Source organism: Furipterus horrens, unplaced genomic scaffold, assembly GCF_987537825.1.
Source record: "Furipterus horrens unplaced genomic scaffold, mFurHor1.1.pri manual_scaffold_10, whole genome shotgun sequence".
Taxonomy (NCBI): Eukaryota; Metazoa; Chordata; class Mammalia; order Chiroptera; family Furipteridae; genus Furipterus; species Furipterus horrens.
The window spans coordinates 28,766,772-28,794,220 of record NW_028327180.1 but is presented as its reverse complement, the minus strand read 5'-3'; the positions used below and the strand labels follow the sequence as shown (position 1 = coordinate 28,794,220).

Genomic DNA, 27,449 nt, shown 5'->3' with positions numbered 1-27,449 from the left:
ATTTTGCTTCACAAAATTGCAACTATTATTTGTTAAATATTTATTGATGTTAAATCCACATTACACCATCACAACAATCCAAAGTAGTATGATAGTACTATTTTTTTTATAAATACAACATAAAAGGTGGCAAAATAATGCTACTTAATCCCAAACCCAGCAAATTAGCAAAAAAAAGAGTCTCATTCAGAAAAATTTGGCAAGTAAGACATGACATAAGTCATAATACTACAATATAGATAGGTCCATGAGGGACTTTGTGTGGTATCTTAAATTCCATATTAGTAATGCATATAACTGTGGTCAAAGAAACTTATACCACTTTGCATAGAACATCTGCCACCCAGTGCTCAAGCCAGTATTAATCATTTAAAACCAGGTTGGTTGGTGTTCTTACAAAGAAGTAGAAAGCTGTACATGTGAAGCAGTAATGTGAAATATATGGGGTGGTACACAGATACAAAATTACTTTAAAAATACTACGTATTGAATTGAGTAACTGAGCTAAGAAGAGTTCAACATTTTTATTATAAATAATGAAAGATATATGTATTTTGCATAAGGAATACAGTGTTTTCATAGCAAAGTACCATTAAAGCTTCATATTTTATTATATTAGGCCAAATTGTTTTTTCTTCTTTTTAACGTTTATTGGTTCCGACTTAAAACCATCAAGTCTGGTCAGCATCAACTCAGTGTAGCTGATGCAGAATCATATGCATTTAAAAATCAGTCTTTGCTGAAATACCTTTACACACTACTCAGAATGCAGCACCTTCTAAAGTAAGGTTTCCTGGCAGCAGGGACATGAACTGATATTTTCCATTCACCATATCTCAGTGCCATTAAAAAAAAAATACATTGTGGCACTGACCTGTTTTTGTCTCTCCTAAGTCTGCATTTCCCTCAAGGAGACTACATGCTCCAGGCAACGTCTCACTCACGCCAGCCTTGCAGGCTCAGTCCCTGTTCAACTTGCTCTAAACATCTATAATCTTCAGCGATTACACAAACTTCAGACACACGAAAATTCCCATAGCACTTGTGCTCCAACTTCCAGCTGACCCTAGGTTCCCTGACTTGAGAATCACAGTGTTAGGTTAATTTTCAAGAAAACCAAAGAAAAGACTGGGCTTTAACGTGTCTCCTGCCCCTTCTACTTTTATCTGAATGAATACAATGTAGTCAGTATGCTGGTAGCATTTCCTTTCATTCTTCTCGACTCCTTCCAAACCCCAGTTTCCTCCAAATTCTGTATGCCTTGGTCATCTGGGTGGTTTGGATGCCTTTCCTGGAATGGACTGTAATATATTTCTGCTCTATTCAGAATACTTTATTATTACTTACATTTAAATTAGCCTTTGAATATGGTTTGTAAATAAGCTTCTACCAAGGTAGCATGAAAAGAAAATACAACACATAAAGAAAGAAAGGTTAAGAACTAAGGTGTTACCCTTGTTAGAGAACTCTTGATATTATTAAAATTTAAGGCAAGTAATTCTTTCCTTATGATTTAATATAAAACCATTTGCAACGACAAGGCATTTACTTGGGTTTCCTTTTTACTTTAAGATTTACTTTCTTCTGCCTTTTTCATCCTTACATATTGCACTTGGTTCACTGTAGCTGTCTGAATACACTGCCACTTTAGAATCACTTTAGTGTTATTTGTGGTACAATTGCCTCATGTTAAGTATTCCACACTATCATGCTGTGTAGCACCTAAAGCTAGTGTTTAAAGGCACTTTTGATAATACAAATTGTGGTTAACTTTGAACAATTGGTTCCTTTAGCATTTTGGCATTTCAGACCACTTTAATCACAGCAATTCAAAAGTTTTAAATCGGATGACAAATGTGAATTTTCTGTGCAACGTGTACATTTCTATTAGCATCTCCTACTTCAACTCTAAGTTTGGTATATCAAGTAAGAAAAATATTATTTTGTTTTTTTTTCTTTTATTTTTACAATCAAAGATACGCTTTTGCCTTTTACATAGTGTGACGAAGGAATATGTTGGTCAAGGCAAGGCTGTTTCAGTGTTTCAGCTTCAACAACAATGTTGGACTATAGGTCCTCACTTTCTACTAAGCCGGTGTTCAGTGTCAGGTGAGATGGGTTGGCTTCGGGCTGGAACGCTGCTTTGATGTCTAGGCCCTGGTCCGAAAGTGCTGCATAGCGACTGGCTGAGGGGCGTACTTTTTTTGGCTTGGTGCTCTGTGGCTGCTGGTGCCACTGGGCTACAAAAGAGAGAGAGAGAGGAGAGAGATGTTTTAACCAAGATTATTGGAAAGCCCTTAGATGTTTCAAGTAAATACAGAGTGTCTTTTGGTGTACACTAGGCGCATGTTCTTTATGAAAGTGTGAACACATCCAGGGTAGCAGTTCTAAAATTCAAGGATAGTTTTGCATGTTACTCATATGTTGCAGATTTATTTTCTCCATGGGACAGTGGGACTGTAACAGCTAGATAATAAAGACAACATGCAGTTAATCTTTATTTGAATGTAAATACTTGCTTCAGCTCAGGAGATCCTTTGAAACAGTCTCTGAGTTTCCTGATTCACCTCCCACCTCTTTTTTAATCTTCAGAGTTCATGATGTATAACTGCCACAGTAGTTAGAATAGGTTGGTGTTGTGGATGGATCTCTTAACACTAATCAATAGAAAGGAACTGGGCAGTAGGGAAGGTTGAGGTACCTCATTTTCTGGGGTACCTCACAAAATCATTTCTTATTCAAGGAGAATTAAGTTCTTAATTTTTTCTAGTGGTTTTCTCTATGTCAGTAGATCACATATTGCTATTGTAATAGCTTATAAAAGTCCAAAAAAATGACTTTCTTTAAAATTAGGATGCATATACACAAATACACAAACAATCACAAATCTATTTTTCAGCTGCTTAAGATAAATAATGAGAAAAGCACTAAGCCACAGAAGTATGCATTACGGGGTCAATGGTACACACGTTTAGAGTGCAATAAGATACTGTGATAGGATTATAATATAAACAAATGTTAAAAAAAGGCAGTCATTTGCAAAACACAGTAACAAGTAAATGTGAAAAACACGTGGTTATGCCTTTGCCTACTGTTAATGCCTCTGGATGCTCGGGTAAGTGAGCCACAACTGACTAGCCAACATAAGAGAAGTCAACATGCTAATAATGCGAAGTTTCTGAATGATACTTGATTATTTGTTCTCCTGGTGTAGTTCACTATTAATGTTGAGAAACTATAAATAGAAAGAGAAAGAGCAATATGAAATTTGACCAAAACACCCCACCATCGTTGTTTATAAGATTAAATAATAATGTGATTTGCTGTTTAGATGTCTAATTTTTCACAGTGTAACGAGCCAGCACAATCAGATGAAGCAGCACTCACTGTACACGTCCAGCCGGGCGGTGCAGGACACAATCCCAGCCTCGTTCTTGGCAGACACCGTGTACCACCCGGCGTCTTCCTTCGTGGCTCCCTGAATGAGCAGGCAGATGTAGCCGTGATTGTCCTGGTGCATGCTGGAGAGAGGGAGGACGTCAGGAGGGTTCTGAATGTTTAAAAAGTGGCTTTGGACACGAAGCATCATTTTTAATTAGATCATTCAAAACACAATTGTGTAAGTAGCCGCTAATAGGGTCATACTTATTCTGGAGAGGCTGCCGGTCCCATTAAAGTTAATGGGAGAGAAGAGCAGATGTTGAGGGGCTGAATAAATCTGTGCACTTAATTTCTAGTTAAGGACCTGCCTTTACAAAACCACTGAGTAGTTTCTCTCTCACCACTGTAGCAAGTGAATTCATCTTTTCTTTTAGATATGAAGTCACCATGAAATTAGCTAGAATGTGCTTCATCACATACCATTACAGCTGCTTTTTTAAAAGCTTAATCATACATTAGGGTAAAGAGTGATTTTTGTCTTTGAAATCACAGCGTGACTCTTACAGACATTTATGTGCTATATAAAGTGGTTTTTTTTTTTTTTTTTTATATATATACATCATTAGGATTAAGTCACTGTGTGTTCTCACCTCACTCGGTCAGTGCTGTGTGTGAGCGATTCATTTTCCTTCTTCCAAAATATCTGTGGCGGTGGCACTCCTGCCACGCGGCATTCCAGGCGCACCGGGTACCCATCGGCAACTCCTGTGTTTTGCAGCTTCTCGATAAACACGGGGGGCTTGTGTGCTTCTTTTGCTAACAAACATGAGATGAATGATCTATCAGTGATAGACAAAGGGAGCACTGCAAAGAGTTCGGAAGCTTCTTGAAATATTGCTTAAATAGAGCTCTTATTTTATGAAGCCATTTTTCACTTCAGGTGGTACGATACTAGTCCTCTCTCCAAATTAAATTACTCTTTTTCCAAGAAAGGTTACTATGCTTCATTCCACTCATTTGTTTCCTCAATTAATTCAAGCCTGACAGGCCCACACAGTCCACTGGCCATCTGCTCCACAGAATGCCTGGCAGGCTGTGTGAGACTCGTAAGTCATTGCTAGCATCTGGGGTGGCCTCACTACTACAGTACTATGCAGGCACAGCTTTTGCCAACCACTGCCACCTAGTGACGCTGAGGAGGACAAGTGTTTCTAGGAATTTGATCCACTTAAGATTCCTCTGCCGTCGGCCTGAACATGTTTGCTATGAGATTTTTGAAACATTTGTTAAGTCCTAGCTTAAGTGAGAGGTACTATAGGATTTAAAAGGGGAAAAATAAAGAAGAGGCATCTGCTTCTAAAATTGGCAACTTTAAACAGTTACCGATAAACTACAGATTTTGTATTCTTTGAAGGGCTATAAAAAGACAACTTTATTACCTTGAAGGGAGAAAGCCATAAAAAAGCATAACTTCATTAGCCTGAGAAATTCAAAACTGATTGTTACTAGCATTCTAATATCACCATCCAATGGGAAATTGTTTTCTTGGATCTGAGGTGGAAACAATTTCAGAGAAAAAATAAGGCATAGTTATTTTCTTCTGACCTACTCAGAATGAGTTTGAAGATGCATGCCTTTCTCCACCACTTTCAGTCCTCTGGAGTGACAAATATGTCAAAGCAAAGCAGCCAGGGGAAGAGGTGAAGAGGATAAATATGCGACCCCAAGTTTTCAAATACCCAAGGCTATCTAAGACTTTGAATTATGTAGAGGGCTGTTTTTTATTTGTCATTGTTGTTTTTTAGTCGGCCTTTACATGGTTACTTGGCCGAGGCTATTTTGGGGAAGTAGGAACAGATCTTGCTTAGGAAGAAAATCTGCTCTAATTCTTTCATAGGCTGTTGTGAAGACTAACTGAGATAATGCATATGAGGTGCTTTGCCAATAGAGGTATGACAAACATTATTTTTTTGAGAGAACAGATATCAGAATCTTTACTTATGTTCAACTCCTAAGGATGGTATAAACCTTTCCATAAATATATGTCCTTATCTAAGGGTAAGACTTCATATAACACTACTTTTACAAAGTTTACCTAATAGTATAATCAACTAAAAAGCACATCTGAGTATAATTTGACTGTGACATTGCGGGTAATGAAATGTTTAAAATTTTGGATTTTGAAATCAGTGTGTATTATGTTATTTTAAAAGCTAGGTATAGCTGTAGAACTTCACGCAAAGTGACCTCTTATACATCAAGTTTGGTTCCTGGAGCCCATACTGCTAGTGCCCTGTCCTTATGTCACACTGAGGGCCAACACACACCCAGGGAGAATGACCCCCAAAGCCAAAATCCTCCTCTCTCTCCGCCAGGCTAGTGGGAGAAAGGAAGGATAAATAGCAATAGCTACACTGACAAAAAACGAATGTTCTGATTTGCTGAAGATAAATATTAATAGCTACACTGACGAAAAATTAATGTTCTGATTTGCTAAGCCTCCTGACATGCCCTGATTGGCTGTTCTGGTGATTCAATCTATTTTTTTCAGCAGTTTGTTTAATTTACCATGTTGGTGAATAATGTAGGATTACTTTACATTTCTAAATCTGATGTTCATTCTTGGAGAAAGGACTCGCAGCTGAGCCTACCTGCAACCACAAGCTCCAGGCTGAATGAGTTCTGTCCTGCTCGGTTAGTGGCTATACACGTGTAGATGCCAGCATCGCGTGACGTGACTGGCTCTATGATCAGAGAGTGCACCCCGTTCTCACGCACGAGCATCTTGTGAGCACTGTCAGGGCGGATTGGTTTTCCATCTAGTTGCCAGCTTAGATCTGGAGTTGGTAACCCGCTGACCTAAAGCAGAAAGGAAATGCATATACATTTCTCTAATATTAAAACAATGACATTAATAGCTAAGAAACTGGCATAAATTCTTCCTTTGGTAGTACAGAGGACAGCTTTTAGTGTCAGCTCAGGTTACTCTTTTGCTTAAAACCCTTCTGCAGCTCCCTAAGCACTTGTGGGCTCACTTTTAAACATTTCTTCCAGAGTGACCTAGAGACAAGTGAAATGGGGATTAAAAAAACTTTTCTCCTCATCTTACCTCACCAAGGGTGATAAAGATTACTGGGATGGTCTCTGCATAGGGCCCTGAGCTCTTTGAAAAAAAGATGTCGGACCATAATAACCATAACAAATACTCAGCTGGTATTTATACACTAAGAACCCTCCCATCAAAGAGTTACCATAGCTATGGAGACATTAGTTAATGCATCCATCAGCAAGTAGGGCTATTACTGTTATCGATAATCCTTGAAACTAACAAGAACAATATGAAATTACCCAGAAAGCCATACCGACAAATTAGCATCACAACGGAAGCATCATAAAACCTTGGGACCATGACAGTTGTGTTGACCAGAGATCAGACAAAAGCACGTTTAATTGCTAATAACAAGTTGCACTGTGAAGGGTAGGAATGGTTCCCATCTGTCAACTCTTTATAGCTTTGCTTTGATTTTGAATGGGGAGAAAAGCACCATTCAGGAAGGCCCTTTTACCCCATCCCACATTTACTAGTGGGAAATTACTTACAAAAAGATGTCAGTTGGACTGTAAACCAATTGTTTTGAAGACCCAGTTCTGCCAAAATCAGCCAGAGAACTCGTAAGTTCCATTCCTGCTGTGTGATACTTATTTATACTATATACCTAAAAGATGCCGCCCCCCCCCCCCACTCATCACAAAAGTCTAGGGAATTGAAAGGAAAAATATTACATAAATTTAAATTACTGGTTAAAAGATGAAGAGAGTTTGGAAGCAAACATCAGTAGTTTGGCAGCTTAGCTTCTGAGAAGGGTCAACCTCTTACATTCTTCCATCTGTCCACCTGCTAGCCCCAGCTCTCCATAAACACTGTCCAGAGGTCCCTGGAAGTGGAATGGAGGGTGAGGGAGTGGATACTTCGGGTCAGATTCCAGGCCTTTCCCAAGCTTAGAAATAAAGTGGCACCGCTTGTTCTTGCTGTACTAGGTTAGAACCCAGGCAAGCAGGACCGCATTGTGCTGAGGCCACAGTTTGTTTAGTAGGAGAGATGTCTAAAACACAGTGAGCTGTCAGCCCACCTAAGTCACAGTGCACCTGTGCCAGTGGGCAAAGTTACTCACGTTAAGGCAAAGAGAAAATGTCTGCTTCAACTACCCTTTTCTAAGCCCAGTCTTCTTGGCTGGGTAAGGAATGCCTGACTTCAGGAGTTTAAGGTCATTATAATCAGGTCGTAATTTAAATAGACCCTTCTGTTCTTTTTTATACATTCTACAAGCCCAGATTTACTTTTTGTAAAAACAAACAATGCCCAAATCCTCTAGATACCTTGTAATTGTGTTTTGCAGTCTCAAAGAGAACCAGCAGAGGGAGCCCAAATAATTTTTTAAAACCTTATCCATATTTAAGAGCTAAATCTTAAATTTAAGACCAATATAAAGGGCAAAAATAAAAATAAAAAATCAAAGTTTTTCAGAGCAGTAGTTCTTAAACATTTTTGGCCTTACTGTTTTGAGAAATTGATGAAAGCGATATCACATACACGTTTGTATGCAGAGTTCACACATGCAATGGAATCGGAATACACGGAGTTAAGAAGCCCTGCTGTAAAATGGGTGGAAGAAGGCTGTCGCTCCCACTTCTTTTAGAAATAGAAAATAGGAGGACCAGAAGTCCGAGCAAACATATGGATATAAAATTTGTATGAATAAATAGTGAAGCTCAACTAATTAACTACTAGGACATATGATTGATTAGTACATTTATTACTTCAACAAAATGAAAAAAAGAGTAAAACCTTCCAGTGGCTTTCTGGGGAAGGGTTATAGGATTCTAAGTAACAAACAAATTTAATAAAGATTTAAAAGTAAAGGAAAATGATGGTTTAAAACAGTATATAAACATCCTGTATGTTTCACTGAATTTTTTTTTTTTTCTCTTAAGCTGGAACACATTTTAAAGATGTATACTTTACATAATTTCCCCAAAAGAAACTAAAGAGAAATGGCAACGAGAGGAGAAGGGAGAGAAACTCTTACTTTGCAATCCATTCTGCAGAGTTTTCCCTCTTGCACAGTCAGATCTCCAGGAGCCTGCAGGAAGTGAGGTCTGAAGAACCGCTCCTGGATTGGTTCATTTTCATCCCCACTGTCCCTTGATCTAGAACGAGGCCTTAGAACAAGACAGACAGACAGACAGACAATTTATTTTTAGGACTTTAGTCATCTGTTTTAAATAAAAACAAAAACATGGGGGTAATTATATAATCCCCTAGCCTGATTTCTACCCCCGAGGTTTACATATAAAAAAGTCAGCAAAGCAAAATCTTGTTTCTTTTGGAAGCTTATTATAAATGTAATAGTTTACTAATTGCAGATCTTAAACAGTTCTGCTCTCCTTTAAAGTTAGTATAAACATAAAAGGGGAAATGGGAGATAATGGGGTACTCTATATTAACCTGTTTTTTTTCCTAAGTAAATATTATAAGCTGTATGAGAAATTACAGCAGCTGTTGCTCATTAATTCATTACCAAATATTTTCCAACAGAAATTAATATAACTCTCAACTGTGATTTTAAGTGTATCAGAAATTAAGTTATTTTATAAAAATTTAATATCTCATTTTATAAAAATTTAATATCTTTCTAATCAAAATTCGTTTTCATATTAATCAGGAAAACAAACTGCATATTAAGGCGGGTTTTCTTTTACATTAGTTATTATGTACCTAAAGACACTTTTTTTTTTTTTTTTTTTGCTTTCAAATAAAACTATGGAAATCTCCCAGATTTTGTGTATCTCTCTTGCTTTTAAGTAGGTTGCTAGAGGCACCTTTAAGAGCAATGCAGTTTAAAGTAATGGCAGGAAAGACTTAAGAAAAGAGCAAGGTGTTGAATGCAAATTCTGCCTGTAATCACTAGAAGATAAGTTTAAAAACACTTAACTAGAAAAAGTAAGAGTGGAACAAATAAAAGATTGGTGTAATAGGCTAATGGTTATTGGATTTTCTATATAGTTTACTTTTCTGCAAGTACAGATCTAATTTTTGAACAAAATGCTTTTCTAGGAGATGATGGCAAATGGGAAAGCTTAAATATATTGAAGATCGTAAGAGAAACATAAGAATATAATACAAGAGAATGGATATGCTACTACATACGTGTTACGGCCTTTGATACAGGCCTAGTATCCTGTGAACAGATACTAGCACGCACAAGTTAGAATTAAATTTGCATATGCTTAGATGCCAGAATTGTCTCCCGCACGTTGAACATTCAGCTCTGTGGGTCCAACCACATGAGGGGGCATAGACACACCATTTGCTGCTAATCAGTTCTTCCTGGGTACCTTTTGTTCTCTTCACCAAAGGGGTTTGCATCTGTAGCCTCTATTTTACAGCCAGGACTATTTGAACATGCTCTGTCTGTAAAGTATCTAAATAGGTACCCAGGATGCAGGCTGGTTGACTTACTATATTCTTTTTTAATGCAGGTGTGTTAGTAAGAAGTAATATCCTTTCCTCATCCCTGCCTCTCATTATTCCATCAGCATCCTTGCATAAACTCAGAGCTACTAGGAATGGAAAAGCACACTCTGTTGTTAGCAGATATTTGTTGAACATTTAAAATATGAAGAATCTTACCTATAAGATTATGGTCTAAAATAAACTCTTTTGAACTAAGAACTGAAAAATGAACATTAACAAGCTAGATGATTTTAAGAAACCTAGTGGCAATAATTTATAATGGTCAATCCATATAGCTCTTGGTGTTGAACATTTGTGTAGTCTTGATTTTTTCATGTATAAATTGGGCCCTACTTAATGAACTAGTGATGGTGTATTTGAGAAGGCTTAGCACACTTCAGTAAATGTTTGGTCCCTTCCCTATTCTGAACTGCAAAGGAGCATAATCAAGGAGTCGTACACTGTATACACGTTAAGGTTGAATCCATATTTTCTTTTCAAACTGTGTTGACTTTTACAGTCACCATGATTCTAATAGTGTTGAAATTATTAACAACAGTAACAATTATGGAAAGGAACATCTGAAATACCTTCTGACATGAGGATGGCCTGAGGGAGAGCGGGGACTGCGACCTCTTTGGTTGACAGCCTGTACCATTAGCCGTCCAGTACAACTGACGCGGCCCTGTCAGAGACATCGGGAAAAGTAATTATTTGCTATGCAAAATAACTGTTAACACTATCTGTTTATTCCATTCTCCATAAGACATTATCAAATTAATGGGCCATATTTGTGATGACACCAACCCTCTCAGAAACGTACTTTCTCTGAATTAAAGAAGCTTTACTGTTTTATCTAGGACAGTATTTAAAATGACAATCCTCACTGTATTCAATGTAATCTGCTAGTCTCCCTAACACATGAAGTTGAGTTGTAAAATATAGCATCATCTTGTGATGACACCATTCTCATGGTCCGATAGCTACTGTTTGTAGCTAATTTCAAAATCAAACTAGATGATTTTAGTTTCCTGTCAGATCTTTTCAGTAATGCATTTATTAAATGTTAGTGGCATCCTTTCCAAAAACCATAGATTGAAAGAGATGCCAGCATGATAAAATGAGCATTATGAAATAAGTGTGCATAAGGATGGCAAGGAGAGCACGTGACAGGACACACCATGTTTTCATGAGATGAACATATTTGAGACTTAACGATCAGAAGCAGTTAAGTACCTAAACTATGTGGGTCATGTGCTAAGGGCCTATCTAATGAAAAGCTGTATTTTATCTCTGAAATTTGCCAGTTGAAGATTTGATAAATGCTGCCACATGGACAGACAAAAGTAATATTTACAAGACCCAGATGACATGAATAACTCACCCATTGTTACTTTGACTTTTTGTTTTTTTAGCCCCTTCTATTTTTTTTTCCCTCACTATTACAAGCAGAGTAGCAAATTAGATGATTTTCTCCTCTCCTTTCTCCTCTCATCTCCCAGGAGAATGAGCAGATATACTTATAAATTCTGACAATGGCCAAAAGAGAACATCAAGGAAGGAAAAACGCGAAGAAGATTTATTATTGATTAGACTTAAGAATTCTGGTTTAAGGTTTAAGCGCATCCCCCATGTGCATTTATAGTCTGAGTAAAATTTACCACTGATTCCCATTTTCATTCCAGCTTGCGCATCTAGACAGGTAGCAGCAGCAAGAGGTGTTCTGTGTGTTTTTGAAGAACTGCTTTCTGATTTCCAACTGAGAGGGGGCGGGATGAGGGAGAGGACACTGGTAGAGGGAACACAGGAAAAAACCCACAGCAGGATACAGTGAGGGGCAGGGTTCTGGTTAGTGGGTGTCTCCAGATCTTCCCAAAGCGTGGACTTCGTGAGGGCCACACCCACTCAGAAAAGGAGAAGACACACAGGGATGTAATACAGACAGGAGAAGAATTAGGAATCACCAAATAGAAAGAGGTGGTCACAAGAAACTCTCTCAAGCAGTCTTTGTACCATTAGGTATGTAAATTCCTCTAGCATTCACAATATTTGCTATCAAGGTCACAGTTAAAACACTGCATGATGATAGACTTTTGTCCAAGATGGAGGCGTAGACAGACATGCTGAGTCTCCCTCCACAACTAAGAAGGAATACAGCTACCTCAAAACTAGAAACAACCAGAAGTTCCAGAAAGTCAAACTGCATGGAAGTCCAGCAAACAAGGATATAAAGAAGAAGTACTCATCCAGACAGGTAGGAGGGGCGGAGCCGGGGCGGAAAGGACACGGTGTGGTGGTGGCAGCAGTGGCAACAGCAGCAGGCCGCGGAAAGTGCAGTTACACATTTTAAAAAGTCAGGAGGGACACCTGGGGAGCGTTCCCAGCTCCTCAACAGAGCAGCTCACAGTCCCAGCATTAGGGAAAATCAAGCCTCATTGCCTCTGACTGTGCAAACCAGTGGGGGTTGGGGTGGAGGCAGAAACTGCCGGTCTCTCAGCAGAGTCCGCTTGCTTAAAGGGCCCCCACAGTCCTAGAACATCCACAGACCCACCCACTCTGGGAACGACGGCCAGGACAGTCGCTAGAGGGGCGTCATTCCGGTGCAGAAGTGGGAGAAGTGCCTGGAAAAGGAGCGAGTGCTGGGAAAGTGGCATTGTTCCTTCTCAGATCCCTTCCCTGCATACAGCGCCAAAATATGGTGAAACAGGTCGCTCATTACTGATGAATCCCTAAGGCTCTGCCCCTTACAATGACATAGGAGCAACAGCTCTACCTGGGACACGGAGGCAAACAAACACAGGAGACTTCCGGCCAAGATGGAGGCCTAGACTGACACGCTCCATCTCCCTCCACAACTAAGAAGGAATACAACTACCACAAAACCAGCAATAACCAGAAGTTCCAGAAAATAAATGGAAGTCCAACATATGAAGTTATAAAGAAGTGGTGCTCATCCAGACGGGTAGGAGGGGCGAAACTGGGGAGAAGAGGTCAAGCTGTGCTGTCTGTGGCAGCAGCAGTGACGGTGGCAGGACAGCAATAAGCACAGACACTCCTATTTAAGGGGAGGTGCGCCAGGAGCATCCCCAGCTGCAGACCAGACCCGTCAACTTGCGATTCCAAAGCCGGGGAAGACAGAGCCCCATTGCCTTGGACTGTGAGGCCCAGAGGGGGTGGGGATGGAGGAGGAGGCTCCCAATCTCTCAATGGAGAGCGAACGGCAGGAATCCATCTTGGACCCCCAACCCCGAAGAAAACGCCCGGTTGTGATGAGTGCACCGGGCTCTGCCCCCTATAGCGTAGGAGGTGTGACAGCCCTACCCAGGAAGCAAAGATAAACACAAAACTGTTCAGGATGGCACAGATCATGATAAGAGATCCCAGTGATGCAGCTGACCGGACAGCAAATTTCTAATCTAACGAAGCAGCAGATAGGAAATCTTTCTAGGCACAGTTCAGAGCATTGTTTATAAAAGTGCTTACAGACCTAACAGCAGATCTTAAACAAGACAGGGAAGGAATGAAGGCTAGTCCTCCTGAAATGAACAAAAACACATACGAAACTAGTGGTTAGGGCAAGAAAACCAGGGATCAAATCAACAAATCAGAACATAGGGAAGGAACAAAGAGTCAACCAGTACAGAAAGAGGAAACAAGAAGTGAGGAAAATGAGGAGAGGCTCAGAAACTTATTGGACAGCTATAAGCAGGCCAACATCCGAATCATAGGGTTGCCAAAAGGTGAAGAAGAAGAACTAGAAATTGAAAAATTATGTGAAAATATAATGAAGCAGAACTTCCCTAACTTGGGGAAGGAAATAGACTTAACAGGAAGCACAGAGAGTTCCAAAAAAACTGGACCCAGGGAGAACCACACCAAGACACATTATAATCAAAATGTTAAAAATTAAGGATAAAGAGAGAATCTTAAAAGCAGCAAGAGAGAATTACATACAAAGGGAATTACATACAAAGGGTTCCCAATAAGACTGTCAACTGATTTCTCAAAAGAAGCTCTGCAGACAAGAAGGGACTGGCAAGAAATATTCAAAGTAATGAAAAGCAAAAACCAACAACCACAGTTATTCTATCCAGTGAAGCTGTCACTCAGAATAGAAGGGCAGAGAAAGTGCTTCCAGGACAAAGTAAAACTGAAGGAGTTCATCAGATCCAAACCACTCTTATATGAAATGTTTAAGGGACTTGTTTTGGAGAAAGAGGATCAAAACTATGAACATTAAAATGAAAACTGTATCACAACAACCAACAGCAGAAGCTAGGGAACCGAAACAAAGGCAAACTAAGTAGGCAGCGAGAGCGTGAAAAGGATTATAGGTATGGGGAACATACTCGGGGTAGGTCAGCAGGGAGGGGGAGGGGGGGAAAGTGAGGGAGATGGTACAGGAATTAAGATGCATAGTAGAGAGTGGAGTAGGTAGGAAGATGTTGAGAAGAACTATATGCACAACCAATGGGCATGGACTAAGGGGGGGGAGACAGCTGGAGGGAGGGCGGCCACTGGGTGGAGGGGAACAAAGGGAAAAGAAATTGGGACAACTGTAACAGCATAATCAATAAAGCATATTAAAAATAAAAACTACATGAAATGTAACATGAAGGGGAATTATTTTTAATTTAGATTAATTGTAGCTGAAGGTCAGGCTACATCATATAACTTCTCATATACTGAGTTCTTGGCAAATACTTATGATTCCCTGAGCTAGCTTGAAGTCTGAAAATTAATTTCATCTAACCCTTCCAAATCTATATCTGCTATAAAAAAATCTAGACGTGACTTGCTTAGAAGACACGCATTATAAATTACCCACTGACATGTTGTTGTAGATACTTTAACAAATGAACATGTGAGAGCCACGATTTTCTGTGGGGCTTGAGGACAAGATTGGGTATGTTTTGTTTTACACAAATACTTTTAACTGTACTGATATATGGGATATGGCTTCCTTACTACTTGCTTTGCTGCTTCAAAAAATAATTTTAATTTGGGTCGATTTGTATAATTTGGATAGGTTTTTTTCCCTTGTGTTTTAAAACCCAGAGGATCCATAAGGGAAGTTAATATTAATATTAACTAATCATTTATGTAGTTAGAAAAAGTTGTAAGTTAAAGTAAATCTTTAACCTTGAATTTGAGAAAGCTGATTTTGGTTGCAAAAAAACCCCAAAAATCCTCTAACCTGGATTTGGGTCTTGACCTTCCTAAAAATTTGGTCAAATCACTAAATTGATTCAAGCCTTTGTTTCATTTTCTGTAAAATTGGGTTTTGGCTCATGAGAACCTTGTAAAGATTAAATGATATGACCTAAGATGATACTATAAATATCGAATTTTATAGTAGTCCCCCCTTATCCATAGGGGATACATTCCAAGACCCCCAATGGATGCCCAAAACCTTGGACAGTACCAAGCTCTTGATATGTTTTTTCTTACACCTATGTACCTATGATAAAGTTTAATTTCTAAATTAGGAATAGTAAGAGATTAACAACAACAGCTAATAACAAAGCAGAAAAGTTATAACAATATACTGTAATAAAAGTTATTAAATGTGGTCTCTCAAAATATTATACAGTGAATATGCTAGACAAAGGGATGATTTGTGTCACATGGGGGACAGAGTGGAACATCACACTCCTCAGTACATGATTTAAAGCTTATGAATTATTTCTGGAATTTTCCATTTAACATTTTTGGACCACAGTAACAAATTATGGGAAGTGAAAACTGTGGATAAGGGCGACTAGTGTACCTGATGTTGTAAATTATCATGATTAAGTTCACCATTGCTGGCATTGTGTCACTATTAGTCTGAGACATTATATATGCATGGACATGCATCAAGGTGATTTTCAGGAGCTCCAATAGCTTGGCTGACTCCAGTTAAATTTTCCAAGTAGATATTCTTTACTCAAGGTATGCTCTTACTACCCCCTTTTTTTAGATTCTTTCAAACTCCTCTTTTAACCAAAGCCTCCCCTGCCCCTCAGTGCTTTGAGTGCTGGGATGAGCCCCAGAAACCTCTGTGTGCCATTCCCTAGCTCTGCAGTCAGGCTGGGTTTGCAAACCAGTTCCACCCGTTATAGTTGAGTGACTTCAGGCAGGTAACTTAACTGCCTGAAATAAGTAAGTTTCCTTATCTGTAAAATAGGACCATATAGTAATCCCTCATGGGTCCTTATGAAGAGTAAATGAGTTACTAGGTACAAAGTATTGTGTTTTGCATGGAGTCAGTACTCCAAATGTTAAGTTATTATGACAATGAATATAGATATAATAAAATCAATTGGATATGAAGCATCCATTAGAATTGTTTTTGTTAAATACATTTTTTTTTCTCCATATAAAAGAGTTCTTTTCCTCTTCTGGTCTCCTTCCCTCACTTCCTCTTGCCCTTATGCTCTCTCCTGTTTCTTTCTTATTAGGATGTAATTTACTCCAAAGGAAAAAAACCAAAATACTCTTGCACAGTGTCAGAATATATAGAGTATATCAACCTATTTACCTTTCACTAGTACTCAAAAGGTGCCAAGCACTCAGTATATTCAAGGTGGTTGTGGTGGCATTTGAGGTATAAGAGGAAAGATGTCCTGCGCTCTTGACTACTCTTTGGGTTAGCCCTGCCTCCTCTCCTCTCTTAAAAGAAAAGAAAAGGTAAACAGGCTGTCATACTACTCTAAACATTACACATTTCTACATGTTTTCAAAATTTTCACTGCTACTTCTTAGAACCATACACACAAATACTGCCACAGATACTTCCTTAACGTCCCAAATTTAAGAAAAAGCAATGTGTTACCATTTGTCATCTTTCTACTCCTACATCATTCTTCACATCTGAACATAAAGGGGAGAGGTGTAGCCTTTGGGGGTGGAATTATTAGTTTGATAATATAGTATTGGTTAACCACAGGGTGGGGTAAAAGAAGATTTACACAGAGTTTATTCTTGTATTATTATTATTATATTATTTTTCTTATGAATAACTGTAAACCTGCTTCTACCCACCCCTGTATATTACGAATCAATAAATGATCAGGAACATTTAAAAAGCATCCAAACTAATAAGATGTATAATTTTGACATTTTAATTTGAAAAAGAATATCCAGAATTTAGTGAGGTACTTTTGAAAAGATGCCTCCAAAGTGCACAATTGAAAGTTCAGGTTTTTAAGCCTGAATGTCTTACTTACGAGGAAGATCATACAATATGAGCATTAAGTAATTTCAGTCATACTAATGTGCCAGTTAACTCTAGTAATCATCATAATTAGTAGGCTCTGGTGCACATTAATACGGTTGCATTTGCTGTAAACGTTCTCATTTCTTTCTGCTTTAGTATTAACACATGAAGTAAAAATGGGAGCGAGAGTTTAAATTGAAGCTTGAAATGAGCCAGGCAAGCTTATAATGCTAAAACAAAACAATCAACAAACTCTCTTTCTAAATTTAACTCAGCTGTGTGTTACTTTTCTTTTCCAAACAAATCCACAGAGTTTAAAGCTATAGTACAAGTAATAAGTTTGAATTTTTAAAGTGATTCTGTATTAAACATCCAGCTTGTAAAGATTATTTGATGCCTCATGCAAGGCCAATTATTTATATAATATGGAAATAACATTTATATTTCCTAGTTTATGAAATTTAACTTGTGGCACACAGATCTTTATAAAAGCTTGCCACTTGTATACATAATGCAGTTTTAGGAAACATCAAACTGCAAAACAGCCATTCCAAAATCCAAGTGCAGTACAGAGTAACTTAGCAACCCAACAAAACAAAGTAAAACATTCATGTTTAGATTTCGTTGTGTCTTAAAGCTAGGATTACGGTCTAAATTAAATTGTATTTGTGATCCTCATTTTGGCATGATGTTCGGTGTAACACTACACAATCACTCATTATTTCACTGAACTACGTGATTGCTTTGGTCTCTTATGAATTGCCTGAGCGGCACACACCGAGTCTGATGCACAGTCTTTCAGTGTATGTTTAGAGCTGTGTGTTCTACCTCAAGCAAATTTGGATGCAGTCAACAATACCTAACGTATTTCTAGTCCCCAAAGATTAACCCAGGTGAATATAGAGTATTCTATAAAATATTCTGCCAAACGTTAGTGTTTTCCTCTCTGGTTCTCACCCTTCCTCCCTTGGCTGCTTTCTGTGATTATTTTCCACTGCTCAGGCGAGCGCTGCTGCCTGTGTTTCATTACTGACCCCGTTGTTCCACCCCAGCCCCTCCTCCTTCCCTTGGCCAGTTCACATCATGTAGGCTCTACAGTAAACTGGAAAAAACAGGTGTAGTTGCCTCCCTTTCAAACGCCAACACTTCTAAAATGTGAAAAAAATTTTAAGATAACCACAGGGCTTCACAGAAGCAGGGACGCATCTTCAGTTTTCTGCTGACTACATGTTATGCTTTTGGGATTACTATGTCTTGTAAAATTTAATTTTTACTTATGAAAATTTTTCAGCGCCTATCATGTCATGCTTCTTTTAAATCATGTCTTAATTCACAGATTATAATGGCAAAATATTTTTGTATGCAATACAGATGTTATACAGTTGAGATTATGACACAGGTAAACGCTTCTATTACAGTATTCCTAAACCAACAAATGAGAACTAATGCCAAGGGTGAGGTAGAAAAGTGGTCTGCCCCCTGTCATCGTTTAAATGCCACTTTGTTATTGTAATGAGTTGTGAAGCTAAATCCAGATTCAAGGTGGTGACTCACAGCGCCTACATCTGGCAGTTTTGGGCATACCTCCTACTGAAGACCCTAAGAGAGAGAAAGAGCTTTACTCTTGAAATGAAATCAACCAGGCAACATGCTCTGAAAACTGGGACAGCAACTAACTGCCCCTAAGTGCTATGAATGTAAAATTCTCTCATAACAATTTTAATCTTAGATCTCAATGCCCACCTTCAGGATTTCCTCAGATTCTCTTCCTGAGTTTCCCCTCCTATGCCTGCCTCTGGTCCTTTAGTAGAAAAGGAGATTTTTAGGCCCACCCTCTTCAATTAGAATAAAGGTGGGTCCATTAACCCAGAGAGACAGCAGGAATTCTAGGTGTCAGGAACTTAGGAACTGCTCTGGTTACTGTGACCTCGGGTTCTTTGAGTCTTTTGCTCCCCTAGAGCAGTCCTGTCTCTATTTGCTTAATCACAGGTGAAACAGGATATTCTGATAGAAGGGCTGGGCTTGTGGCTGCCTGATGTAAACTGGTCCACTTCCGAATTCTTTGTCTTCTCTCCAAAGGGTAGTTGAGTCAGAGAACCAGAGAGGGTTAACCAGGGGCTTCTCCTGGGATGAGGTAAAGCGGCAGAATTCCCTGCGGCCCTCATTCCAGGGGGGCTGTCCCGCTCTCCTGGGGCTGCTCCGGGCCCTGAGTGTGCCGGGAGCAGAGCAGCCCCCAGCATCTTGTGTGGCCCCTCCGCTGTGCCAACACCCCAGCCCCAAGCCCACAGCTGTGGCAGCTGCGGCACAGCCGCCTCAGCTGCCTCACTCCTTCCCAGGGAGGGTAGAAAGGAAAAGCCAGGAGGTCAGAAGACCACACACCAGCAACGTTCTGGGTAGAAATTCCATCCCAAACTGACTTGCTCACTCTCTCATGGTGCTGTGGGAGCGGGGTACCTAGCAACAGAATGGGCCCTTGACATCCTGATGCCACAGGCTGCTGCCAGCTCTGTGGGCTGCTGCTCTTAGGGTCATTCGTGTCTTTGAATGAAAATAACGACAATAAGTATCGTATGTGCCAGGTAAACTGAGTGCTTGCCATGTATTGTTTAAATCCATATCATTACTGTCATTTCATAGAAGAGGAAACAGGAACAGAGAGGCTAAGTGGCTTGCCGAAGGTCACATAGGTCAAGAGTGGCAGAGCTAGAACTCCAGCTCAGGTCTGCCTGGCGCTCAAGTTCGTGCTTTAACCTCTGCTCTCCCTGTCTAGGCTTTTCAGCATCATCAGCATTGCTCTGCAGTTCTGGTCTTTGTTGCTCCACTTCTTTCTTTCAATTTTGTCCCTTCCTCCTTTTCTCTGTTGACAGAGGGGATCTTCAGCAGCACTCTTTTATCTCGTGACCCACTGTGGTTTGTAAATAGCTGAAATGCTCCGAGACCACTAACCTTTGAGGCTGGGCTGCTGTCTTCCCTCTGCACACTGACACTGGCCCTGAGCAGTGACACCTTCCCCTTTAGAACTTTTCTTCATGTAAAAATTAGTATAATTTGAAGAAGACTAGAAGCAGACTCATAATCAAAGTTTTACATCTTTGGTCTTTTGTTCTATAAAATTGTTTCCTCCAGTAACAGTTTAAAACTTACTCCAGTAACAGTTTCAAACATTTGTCGGGGAAAAATGCCTTGAAATCAATAGGAGGATCCCAGTACTGGCCAGTGTTTAAGGAACACAGTTAATGCTCTCTCCATAATGTATCCCAGCCATTCAAGGGGAAAGAGGAATAAAGAACCCAACCTGAAGAAACATTTTAGATTTTTGTTGCGTTCACTTTTAACTAGGCAAAGAACTGAAAATTGAAATTTGCTAATAATAAGGAAACATACTGAAAATGTAGTAAGAAAAAAATACAAGTTCCATTTTTGTTCACGCAAATACACCACACATGAACACAAATAAATATTAAAATATCACTTCTTGGTAAAGGTTGTGATTTTGACTTTTTTCAAGGTGATGGTCATATATGCATTGATTGAAAAATTAGAACCCCAAGAAAGTGATTTCATATGGAAACTGTCCATTGACATTGACATTGAAGAGTCTCCTGTGCTCTTATCACGACCTGTCAATAATTTGTGGATAATTTGAGTTTCATTCTAATCTTAATATTACTGTACATCTATATAGCAATATTAGGGTAGGGGAACAATGAATAAACTTAAAACTTTGTAAACTTTGCTAAAATTGTTTGTATAATTTTCTACCACTTAATATTTCCTTCAGAAGAAATTATAAAATATGGAATGATATAAATAGATCTGAGATTTTTAGAAGATGACTTCAGGACAACCTTAGTTACACAATAAAGCTGTTACTTTTAGCTTCTTCTTTTGTTTTAAAAAAAAAACATGTTATTTATATGACTTCTGCAGACTTCGTAAAATTATTCTGTCACACTGAGCTCCTATGGTGCAATACCACTTCTTACTCATTTTCGTGTCCCATGTACCCAGGCTAGTGCCTAAAATATATCGGATATTCAGTAACAAAGAATTTGCAGTCTTGGAATGGGACCATGATACCCAGGTAGCCACCTATTAAATTCTAAGTAGTCAACTGATTAATCTCTGAAATAGTATTTATTTTTAAATTTATTTTGTTTACTGGCTTATTTTCTGTTTTAGGACTTTGTCTTTTCCACCCCTGCAACTCCATCACCTATATAATAGGTGTACATATTAGGCCCTCAGTAATATTTGTGGAAAGAATACACACCTGCACCAGAATTATTCATATAGAAAAATTCCTAGTGAAATAAATAAATAGTCATGAAAAAAAGAATTTTTCTATCCCTCCAAACCAAGATCGATGTAGAAATTGGGAAAACAGTTTCAAGTCAGAGGTCTGATTCTGCCTTTTAATTAAACAGTTCCTCTGTTCATGTAAATGCCTGAAAGCACTCTACAGTTGATCCTTGAACAATGCGGAGGTTAGGGACACTGACCCCCACAGTTGAAAATCTGCGTATAACTTTTGACACCCCCAAAATGAATAGCCGCCTGTTCACCGGAAGCCTTATGTATAACATAGTCAATTGACACATGTTTCGTATGTTATCTGTAGTATATACTGTATTCTTACAATAAAGTAAGCTAGAGAAATGAAAATGTTAGGAAAATCATATGGAAGAGAAAATACATTTACAGTATTTACTGCTGAAAACCCATGTATAAGTGGACTTGTGCAGTTCAAGGGTCAGCTGTATACAGAAGTGAAGCAAGGCCTAGACCCTCTGTACCTGAGGGTTTGCAGCCATAATTGTGTAGTTCCCATCATCGTCTAGGGTGGAGGCCGTGGTGTGGAGAGAGCAGGTCCCGTCAAGATCTCTTTGAATGCTGTAGTGATCATTCTTTGGAGAGATCTGCTTTCCATCTTTAAACCAATAGATCTGTGAAAGGAAACCAAGATTAACAATTAAGACTGTATGTAGTACTACTCTGTTTGGGGGACTGACAAATAGTAACTGTGTCCTCTGCAGAGCTGATCTGAGTTTTCACATTATAATATTAACCAGAACATCTGAATAGGAAATTGATTTTTGAGTGAAAAAAGTAGGTACAAGCAAATTTAATTCTATTCTAGTTTTTATAAAAGATTATATATCCTCAGTTTACTTTTAAAAATATGTATGTAAGTAGGTATTTACATTCATATATTATTTATATAGAGGGATCTATATTGAATTTGACAGTAATTTTTTTCTTTTTGCTATTATCAAATGTAGTGAATTATAATGTATTATTTGTAAAGTGAAGGTAAAAACGTTATTTTAGAGAACAGAAACAGACCCTAAACTCTCATCATTCCACTGACCTGTGTCAGACGAATAAGATGGGGTGAGGAGGGGCAACAGTTACGGGTTGGTGGTGGGGAGATTCTACTGCTTTAATTCTGGATCAAGGAGCATAGGATCAATGGTTGAAAGTTTGCCAGCTCTTCCCATTACGTTGATGAAAACACAATAGTATTTAAATGTAATAATTTTCAAATAATATTTAAACTTGGCTTGATAGAAAAATTAACTGTGAAAATAAAGTAAAAATGAACCTTGATGAAGTAAAAAAACTTAAAATGGTCAAATGACCATACATCTTCCTCCCTTTTCCTTTAAACAAAATCACTGGTCAATACACCTCTCATGATTCATTTTTTATTTTTTATTTTGTTTTTGAACTATACAGTTGAGAGATAGGGTGAGCAGCCCTAATATGGGAGAGAGGCTGCTTTAATGCCTGCACCAACCCACCTGCTGACTTAGTGCTAGGGAAGAAGCTAAATCACCCCATTTTTAAGCCACAACAAGTTCTTAGTTGTCAGTTTTGTTCCTTGCAACCAAAAGCATTCCTAACTAATTCCTAACAGAAGAAATCTACTTTAGAGCCTTCAGTTTTAAAAATGAACTTTTCCTTAATATGAATCACTAAAATTGATACCACAACTGGTATTCAAATTCAACTCCCTGTTAAAGCTTTCGAATCTGAAAAATCTTTTTGAAACATTTATGTAAAGGCCTGAAACACATAGCACTAAATATGTGCACAAATAATCAGAGTCTGACTGCCGGAACTTTCCCAACCCCAGGTTTTCAGTTAGCTCCAAATTTACAGAAATTGTATTTTTAATCTTCAGGACCTAAAAATTAATCAACTAGACTAATAATTCTTAGTTCTAAAAAATTAAATTATACAAAGCATGATTCTTCATAATTATTATACTCTTCTAATGATTTTATGATTGCTGATGGAACAAAGAATCTGTGACTAGTATACAGTTTCTTCCGCTTGCATTCTGCTAGTATGCCTGTTCTTCAGAATCATTTCTTTTCCTTTAATCATATTTTTCACCTCCATTATACTTGGAATACAACTTTCAAATGAAATTTAACAGTTCTAAAATTTTACCAAGACTGCTAATGGGCTGTGTGTGGGGGGGTGGGGTGGGGGAGGAGGACAAGAAATGAACACAGAATGAGGTAGAAATTCTTTTCAGTCTTCTCATGTCTCAATTAGAACAAGCATGTTAACGGCATAATAAGTTCTTTTAAACATAAGCTAAAAAATGATGTATTTTAAAAAAATATAATGAATGTCCCATACTTGAATCATCTTAATATAATGTATATATTGTGTAGAAAAGCTTCTTCAATAAACCGGGGTTGGGAGGCGGGGAAGAAGGGCAATGAGAAAAAGAGGGAGGAAGAGGAAGGATGAAGGAAATCTAATAAAAAGCTCTAAAAAATTTAAGACTCTTAAAGCTGAAACATTTAAGCTTGTACTAGAAAAAACAATAGTTATGTTATGAACAACAGCCCATCTTCAAGTGGAATATAATAAAATAATCTTAGAACTACACCAGTGATCCTACACCTTGAATAAGGTCTATAAACAGCGTGGGATCTTTTTGTGAATATTTTGGAAGTTCAAAATATAATTTGTTAAGAGTTTCATTTTAAGCTGCAAGTTTCATGTTTGTGAACACAGCAATCATCCAGCCTATGTCAAGAATATAATGAAGGAGTTTTCTCTAGTAACCGTTTATTTAAAAGTCTCATTTTATTAGGGGGTGGTTATGGGTTTGAAAATTTAAGGCTCCCCCCTACCCCCCATGTTTCTCTGACTGGGGCTGGAATTTGGTTTTATGGAGAGAATATGGTGGTAAAACGTACCTTATTGAGAAAACAGAACTACACAGCACAACACACGGCCGTGTCAGGAATTGTCCTAACACTTTCCTTCCTTAAGTTCGACTGATTCTCATTTCAGCTCTTTTACACCACTGTTAAGCTTTTAATTTCAGAATGTGTTATTCATTTCCATATGCTCAGTCTATAAATTTGCCTTGTCTTTGGTATTGTCATGTTCTTTCTTAAACCTTCTATTCCTCCAAAAATGGCTTCATTCTTTTTGAACATATCATTTTATAGTCTCAAGATTGTTCAATGTTGTGCAATACCTGGACCTCCATTTTCCTGTTTCTTGTTTATTTCCTCATGTGGGTTTTTAAGTTTTTACTGGGAACTCATTTTTCTTCCCTCCTACCTTATAGAAGTCTGATATGCCCCAAATTGTGAAAGTGTCCTGTGGGGCAATTTTTGTTTGCTTCTATCAGAAATCTAAAGATTTTAACCATCCTGGACTCAGTTTCCTATTAATTTCCCAGCTTTTGGTTTCATATCATGTGATAGTGTAAATTTGAAGTTTCATTTTCTCATGGGTGTTTTTTAATTCTTTTCAGTTAAGTTCGAGGGAAAAGTGTAATCCTGTCATTGCTTTGCTGGGCTGCTGAGTTATTCTAGTCTCCCTTTAAAGAGAGGGCAACTCCTTATCTGCATATCTGTAGGGAGAGGTCCCAGCTGGGTCAGCCTCATCCTCCTCAGCACCAGATGTTCCTTTGATTATCCTTTCTCAGCAGTATTCCCACCCCCACCCCCTTCGTAAGTATAGGAAGCTTTGGTTTTATAGATTAAAGATCTGAAGTTTTTATAATTAGTGGTAGACATACTTTGTGTGTGGTACAGAGCCCGGGGTTCGTGTTCAAGCCAGGCGATTGACCAGCTCTCTACCTTAGGAAAGTTAATTAACCTCACTGAGCTTGTCCGTTAGTCATTTGCAATTTGGGAGGAACGATAATGACATTACATGAGTAAACGATGTAGGTGTATGGAAACGCCCCTTGTCAATTATTTGGTTGTTTCTGGTTCTATTCTATTCTATTCTATTCTATTCTATTCTATTCTATTCTATTCTATTCTATTCTATTCTATCCTATCCTATTCTACTCTATTCTATTCTTTGAACCCAAACTATATCCCTCTTCCACCCTTACTGATTTCCAGTGCCTCCTGAAGTAGGCCCAGAACTTGTAGTACTTCAGATATTTTACATCATGTTTATTTAGAAAGGTAGAATGTATCCTAACATACATGCTGTATTTTGGAAGCTAAACTCTTCCTCAGAAAATATGAATCTTAAAAAGCCATGCTTTCAGCTTACCTTTGGCTGTGGATTCCCAGTCACTCTGCATGTGAAAGTTACAGGCATTCCCTCAAAGATCTTGTAATGCTTTAGCTTCATCTCAAAGAACGGTGCCACTCCATTTTCCACAGGCACATCCCCATATTGAACTTCATCACCGGATTCATCCACCGGAGACCTTTCTAGCCTGTACTCGATTTCACTGATGAGTCTCTGTTCACAGCTGGAGACTTTGTATTCCTGTATCAAACAGAGCAAGATCGTGTTCACAACCTCAATTGTTTATGGCACAATGTGTCATGAGTGTTAATCCCCTCTCCAATAAGGCACTTAGAAGACAGTGATATTTTCACCACATAACCTAAAAATAATTCTGAGCCTACTTCAGTTCCATATGAAACAAAAAACATCTGGAAGTATATATGATATTTCAAGTTATCTTCATCACCACCCCCCTGGAAAAAAACTAACATATGAAGATGAATTTTCTTTTGAGGGAAAGCAGGGAGAAAGGGCAATGGCTATATTTTCCTAAACTGTTCATAAAAATAAAGCACGATGGAGTGCTGATTTCTCCTGCAGGGTAAAAGCGGGTGCAGGGCGGTGCCTGTCTCCAGGAGTGTAATAACAGTGCACGTGGCAAGCAGCTGCAACATTACATAGCATTTTATCAAACAAATAATGGGAAAAAATGCACTACAGCCACATAGCCTCTGGACTCCTCCTCAGCTCTGCAGCTATTAGGAACTATTTCCCACACTCTTTAAAAGCCAAATGGGATTGACAGTCCAATCAAAATGTTGGTTAAAAAAGCAAAAGCAAAGCAAAGAGCCCATCATCATCCTGTGGTGATTCAGGTGGATGCCACAGTCACTGGCTTACAAAGTACAACACAGTGAAAACGAGGCGGCCTGTTACAGAATATTAAATAAAAGATTTTTTAACCCAGGTTTCCTCTTAAAGAAGTTACACAGCTTTTACAAAAGTTTGTTGGCTTGAGAGAAGAAATACAACACTAAATAAAACTGCAAAAAATGCACCAGCTGTTTTGTCTAATTACTATCAATTTAATCAGTTTAAGAATGAGTACTTTTTCCTCGAAAGGTATAACAGTGAGAAACTTCTCACTAATGACAATCACTCAGGTTTTGAATAAATGACACGAAAAATCACATTGTAGTAATTTTGTTCATCTGATATTCAATGAAAATAGCCATAGTAGTTATAACTTTTATATGGCAGTTAAGATAGATACACAGATAAACAAGGAAACATAAGAAAATAGGTAAAGTGAAACACTGGAAAGTGAAGAAAGGTGAAAAGCTTAACCTTTTGACCATCCAGAGGACTCCCTACAGAAGCATGAGGAGACTCAATTTCCTGCAATGGTAGAAAAAAAGAAGTGAAGACTAATAATAGAAAGAATAAGAATCTAGCATGATTTCTAATTTTAAGTGAGATTTTTGTGGCAGCTATATTTAACACAGAAGAAATTTCAGATCCATTTCTCAACAGACATGAGAAAAAGTTTACTTGATCCTTTAAATTTCTTTTAAAAAACCTTTGTTATTATGGAGACTACAACTGGAAATCACACAGAAGCAGTGGAGGTTAAAAATGGCTTGCATCAAATCCATGAAGTGACCTTTTTTGGTGGTAGCAGGAGAACAAAAATAGCATTTTAGGTTTTCTGCTGATTAGTGATTTATAACTATATAAGTGAGGTTTTTTTCCTGTATATAGATATTTTACTTTTACTATATATGAAAAATGTAACTGGAAATAGTTACTAGCTACTTCAAAATTTTCAGGGAAAATATG

At 38.3% G+C, this 27,449-nt stretch overlaps 1 protein-coding gene across 3 annotated transcripts in view; it reads right to left on the bottom strand.

Annotated features, from left to right (window-relative positions):
• Nucleotides 1–509: 509 nt before the first annotated feature.
• Nucleotides 510–27,449, bottom strand: part of PALLD (palladin, cytoskeletal associated protein) — a 356,001-nt gene continuing 329,061 nt past the window's right edge. The window contains exons 14-23 of one of the 3 annotated variants that reach the window (XM_090288848.1): nt 26,958–27,008; nt 25,647–25,868; nt 21,893–22,042; nt 10,486–10,580; nt 8,469–8,601; nt 6,033–6,240; nt 4,032–4,197; nt 3,388–3,521; nt 3,190–3,235; nt 2,176–2,240 (exon numbers count right to left, since the gene is read on the bottom strand). In XM_090288848.1, the coding sequence (XP_090144974.1) occupies nt 3,222–3,235; nt 3,388–3,521; nt 4,032–4,197; nt 6,033–6,240; nt 8,469–8,601; nt 10,486–10,580; nt 21,893–22,042; nt 25,647–25,868; nt 26,958–27,008 (1,173 nt within the window). In that variant the 3' untranslated portion in view covers nt 2,176–2,240; nt 3,190–3,221. Of the gene's footprint in view, nt 2,241–3,189; nt 3,236–3,387; nt 3,522–4,031; nt 4,198–6,032; nt 6,241–8,468; nt 8,602–10,485; nt 10,581–21,892; nt 22,043–25,646; nt 25,869–26,957; nt 27,009–27,449 lie in introns of all 3 variants that reach the window. The other 2 variants (XM_090288846.1, XM_090288847.1) reach the window with 2 other exon arrangements.